This window comes from Solanum pennellii, chromosome 8 (genome assembly GCF_001406875.1).
Source record: "Solanum pennellii chromosome 8, SPENNV200".
Taxonomy (NCBI): domain Eukaryota; kingdom Viridiplantae; phylum Streptophyta; class Magnoliopsida; order Solanales; family Solanaceae; genus Solanum; species Solanum pennellii.
Window position 1 is genome coordinate 55,519,275 of NC_028644.1, and position 5,739 is coordinate 55,525,013.

At 33.6% G+C, this 5,739-nt stretch overlaps 1 protein-coding gene across 2 annotated transcripts; it reads left to right on the forward strand.

Annotated features, from left to right (window-relative positions):
• Positions 1-680: 680 nt before the first annotated feature.
• LOC107028765 ((S)-coclaurine N-methyltransferase-like) lies at positions 681-5,243 on the forward strand. Of its 2 annotated transcripts, XM_015229952.2 has the most exons (8): positions 686-949; positions 2,976-3,084; positions 3,386-3,610; positions 3,699-3,798; positions 3,870-3,980; positions 4,059-4,142; positions 4,676-4,734; positions 4,809-5,243. In XM_015229952.2, exons 1-8 carry the CDS (start codon positions 763-765, stop codon positions 4,999-5,001), a joined length of 1,068 nt encoding a protein of 355 aa, XP_015085438.1. In that variant the 5' UTR covers positions 686-762; the 3' UTR covers positions 5,002-5,243. The 2 variants fall into 2 exon arrangements, with proteins under 2 accessions (XP_015085437.1, XP_015085438.1); XM_015229951.2 differs by having other exon boundaries at positions 681-949; positions 3,870-4,142.
• The last annotated feature ends 496 nt before the right edge of the window (positions 5,244-5,739 follow it).

A 5,739-nucleotide genomic window follows, 5' to 3' on the forward strand; every position in this document is an offset into this window, starting at 1 on the left:
TAATTTCGCATGAACTTTCCAAGTTGAAAATCATGAAATCATCCATAAACATGAGATCATGAACCTTGAATCCATACTTCAATTCAAGGAAATTTAAGATTCAATTCAAGAAGTTAAGAGTCAAGTTTAAAAGTAAAAAGTCAAGTCTAAAGCTTTGAAGTGAGTAAAAGTAAAGTTTTATAGTTCTTAGAGTCTTACTTAAACGTGTTAAAAGAATTCCCTCTATTTCAATTTGTATGATACTTTTTGTTTTTCGAGAGTCAAAAAATAAATTTGGTCAAAATTTGCGTACGAAATCTTCAATTCTTTTTGAAATTTCTGATTGATCGAAAATTTATGCATGAAATCTTTAACTTTTTTTTGAAATGAAATTTATATTTTAATTTTTTTCTCTGTCCAATAATAATTATCCATTATATTAAAAATAATTATCCACAATACTTGTTCAATTCAAAAAATTAGAAAAACAACTTACCTTCATATCTATTTTACCTTTGGTTTTATCATCTAAAATATTCTTCAAAATATTAAATCTAATAAAATTAAAAGATATAATTAACAATATTACCTTTATTGTTTATTGATTTCTAGGGATATGCAGGATGAGCGTAAATAGCCAAAAATAGAAAAGCACGTGAAGTTGGGAATTTTCCGTCTTAGGATAGAAAAGGTCAGCTGGTACTGGCCACAACTTGTAGATAAGCTTGAAAGAGAGAAGATAAAAGAAGAGTCCATAGCAGCGAAAAAAATAATTAAAATAAAATGGATGCGATAGTACAGCTGCCTTACGATGCTACGGTACGGTTGATGCTGGGTTCGCTAGAGCGCAACCTCTTGCCGGACACTGTTATACGGCGACTCACGCGCCTGCTCTTAGCCGCCCGACTTCGCTCCGGTTACAAACCATCCTCTGAGCTACAGCTCTCTGATCTTCTCCAATTTGTGCAATGTACGCATCTTTTCTCTATTTCTATTTATATACAGAGATCGAAGCACAATGCCCAACTTTGTTTCCGAATTCTATCAAGTTCCACATTCTCTTTAGCGTATATATTGAAGTATTTAAAATAACCTAATTCAAGTAAATGGGGCCGGACTCATCTGTTCGAGCACCCATTAACCTTGTCGCGAAATATATATCTAGAGTTTTTTTTTATATATAAAATTAACAATGAAATATTGATTTAATTGGCCCATTGACTCTTGAGCGGATGCTTAAGACTCTTTTTCGTATTGTTAAGCCTGAGATTTTAGTATTATTGAATCTGAGTTCAAATCTCATTGTTAACATAGATTTTTTATATTTTTAACACCACCACTTTTAGAGCCACACTACCTAAAAGTATAAAATTAGATTACATATAACTGTAATTGAGTTTGGGTAATGGGGCACTAGAATGGGTGGGTAGAGAAAACTTCTCCAAACATTCTCATACACATCAATTCTACACACATTGAAGCTACAAATCATTAAAGTGCAATTAAGTAAAATTATAAAATCCTTTACAGCGAATGCATAAGCCTTAAGAGTGAAGCATGCTTAAAACTCAATAATTCACCTTTCAAACAATCTTTTCTCAATATCACTTGACATCAAGCAATCACAATAAACCGTGATTCAACACTGTTCGTGGAATAACTCATAGTATACCCATAAGTATATTCTGAATATCATCTTACATATATAAGATTACAAGTTATCATGAGATACTATCATGATTCAATAATAATCATGTATACTGCACAATACTTCAATATCCATTGACAAAATATCATTTAATTTAGAGATAAAAGAGTAAAAAATTCAACTAATTTATTAACTTTTTTTTGCTTTCATACCTAAACTGTTGAAAATATAAGTCTCATATCTAAATTATTTTTGACAAACACAGATCTCTCTTTTATATCACTGATGTATGTAATACACTCTCTTTTATTTAAAAAAATTCTTCACATGTGAAGTATTTTATTCATGTGGAATTACATGTCTCAAAGTTATTTTCAAATAAAAGACCGAGCGTATTACACTTATCTCTTTATTTTTTTAATGGGTTTTCTAATTGGGTCATAGGGCATTCAATGGTTGGGTAGGAGAAAATTAAATGGGCTGAAATTTAATTTATCCAATAAAAAAATGACACGTGATAAATAATAATAATAATAATAATAATATTTTTTTAAAAAAGGTTGTTAGTTTAAGGGTAAAACAGACCCAAAAGGTGGATTTAATGGTATTTTTAATCGAATAGATGAATAATGAGTATGTTTAAACCTTTTCAAAAAATCCAAGGATATTTTTAGCCTTTTTCTGTATTCAAAAGACACTTGACAATGGATATTGATAATATTGTGTGGTATAATGGGATTATTGTTGAATCATGATAGTATCTCATGAGTACTTATGAATCATGGTATAATGTGATTCAGTGTTTTAAAAGGTAGTTTTGGGACTCGCCTCGGGAAGGGGCACTGAAAAACGCCTTGAGGCTCATGCATGGGGCTTAGTTCTGGGAGACTTACCCGCAAGTGTCCGATTGTATGCCCTAAAAAACAATTATGGTACATCCAACTAAAGAAGAGAGGAATAACAATAGATATTTGAAAAACATCAGATAGTAGTAGGTTTCGGCTCATCTAAACTAAGGTGGGTTTCATATGACACATAGTGAAATTTGGTAAAGTTTTTTTATTCCCGTTAATATGTGTTCATAGGTTTATCTTTATTCTATAGTCTTGAGACACAAAATTAGGAAGAATGTCAACATAGAATGTACAACCATCATTCCCAACTTTCAGATCAACAATGCAAGTATGTACACGTAAATGCTGGTATACCTTAGACAACAGAACAAAGTGTGTGTCGTTTCTAGAATAGTATATATGTTGTGTACTAATAAGGATATATACGCTTCAAAATTTCATGCCTCATCCTTTAAAGTATCTTGACTGACTGGCTTTGCTTCTTTTACATACAGCTTTAAAAGAGATGCCTATAGCTGTGATGACTGAGAAGCCAAAGTCCCAACATTATGAGCTCCCTACCTCTTTCTTCAAGATTGTTCTTGGAAAACACCTCAAATACAGGTAACTATATATATTCTCATTATATTGTGATGTGTCATTCATGTATATTGCACTTCTAAGCTCTCAGAGAGTAAGTTAATCTATTGTGATGGTCTTACAAGATGTCTTATTATATGACAGCTGTTGTTACTTCAAAGACAAGTTGAGCACTTTGGAGGATGCTGAAAAAGCAATGATGGAATTATATTNGTATATTCTCATTATATTGTGATGTGTCATTCATGTATATTGCACTTCTAAGCTATCAAAGAGTAAGTTAATCTATTGTGATGGTCTTACAAGATGGCTTATTGTATGACAGCTGCTGTTACTTCAAAGACAAGTTGAGCACTTTGGAGGATGCTGAAAAAGCAATGATGGAATTATATTGTGAAAGGTCGCAGTTGAAAGATGGACACACTGTACTTGATGTTGGTTGTGGCTGGGGTTCCCTTTCTCTATACATAGCACAAAAATATAGTGCCTGTAAAGTTACCGGGATTTGCAATTCAGTCACCCAAAAAGCACACATAGAAGAGCAGTGCCGGTAATAACTTCTTTCGATACTATAAGACCTAGGATATATATATATATGTACACCTCTCTTATTTCTCTCCTCTGGTTTATGTGCTTAGGGAGCTTCAGCTGCAGAATTTGGAGATCATAATTGCAGATATTAGCACATTCGAGATGGAAGGATCCTATGATAGAATATTGTCTATTGAAATGTTTGAGGTATTGAGTGCAAGATGAGTGTGTTACAATTAAGAGTTAAGACGGCAGCTAATAAATTTATATATTTATAGCATATGAAGAACTATGGAGATCTCCTGAAGAAGATCTCAAGATGGATGAAGGCAGATAGTCTTCTTTTTGTTCATTATTTTTGCCATAAAGCATTTGCTTACCACTTTGAGGTATATATACGTCTAGCTGATCAATGCATGAGTATTTCCTCTACTTCAATTATAGATGTGGTGTCTAATATTGTGCAGGATGTGAATGATGATGATTGGATCACTAGGTACTTTTTCAGTGGAGGTACAATGCCTTCTTCTAATCTCCTCCTTTATTTTCAGGTGAGCTTGATGATGTAGTTTGTATATGCTTTTAATCAATATTTTATGACATTATTTTGATGCTTACCTCTAAATCATTTGAGAGGCGTGCAGTTGCATAAACGACTTAACAACTACAAAAAGAAATAGTACAAGAAACAAGTATTTCGCTGTTGAAAGAACATGTCTATATGGACTTATAGGAGGATTTTGGCAAACCAGGAAAAGTGAAGAGGGTTTTGGTATTCATGCAGTATATGTTAACTCCTGGAATGGTCATCCAAGTTTAGAAATGACTTAGTAAAGTCACTTTCATTTGTTTTATATCAATAAAATCACTCATATTTTGCCTATTATCCCGCAAAGTAATTCCTGTATGAAAAACAGAATGGCAAATAGTGATCCTCTGTTACTGTTGACCCATAGCATAGTCTACTTATTATAGTGCTGTATTGAGGAAGTATTGGATTCCTCTTTAAAAGGTTACAAAGAATCCGTCTCTGATAAAAGAAAATCTTTGGATTGATAATTATTACAATGACGCTTGGTTGCAGGATGATGTTTCTGTGGTTGATCATTGGCTAGTTAATGGAAAACATTATGCACAGACAAGGTGAACTTAACTTGTTTGAATATTTTTAGAATTATGAAACACGTAATGGTAATAAGCTTTAACTCCGTTTTCAGTGAAGAATGGCTTAAGAGACTGGATGAGAACAAGAGTTCCATAAAGCCAATAATGGAGTCAACTTATGGGAAGGATTCAGCCGTTAAGTGGACTGTCTACTGGAGAACCTTTTTCCTTTCAGTTGCTGAACTGTTTGGGTACAACAATGGAGAAGAATGGATGGTTGCACATTTCCTCTTCAAGAAGAAATGAATTTGCCAAGCAAATTGTACCCAAGTAATAAGCATGTCTACATGCATTCGCACTACTACCATAAATTGAAGTAGAATGTGTTGCTATGATGCTATCAGTCCTATCATATATAGAGAAAGTTTCATAAATGAGATGTCAGTAAATGGGCTTCAGAAAAGGCAGCTAAGAATGTGATCACTCTGTTACTGAAATCCATTTGGACAAAAGTTCTTCAAATGGCAATTTGATCCTTTCTTTTGGTGCCTTGTGTTCATAAAAACGATCCATTCATCGTCCCCTCCACACTGTCTCTCTGGAGATGGTTTCGTTGCCCACAATATTGGGCATGAAGTCGGCGCCAATCCTTTTGTTTAGAGGCTTTTACTGGCACTTGAACTGCAACATGAAAACTGGGACAGCAGCAATAATGTTGCCAATCTAACAACAAATGGGCATGTGAACAAGTTAATTTTCCTACAGGTTCTCGCATTAATGTGGCAGAACTTCAGCAAAAACAGATCACTCTCAATTTCAGCAACTTAAGTAAGTTTTCTGAAAATAATCTACATTTACACGATTCAGGACTACATACTTAAACCAAGTACGAGAGTCAAGAATCAAAATGATCGTTGAGATACGAGGCTGGCAAAATATTTAAATAGTCCTCTGTCATTGTAGAAGGGATAAATCTCCATGTATTTAATTATTTTCATCATCAGAACCTGCGCCCCACATTCATGGACTGGTGGTCTAACTTGG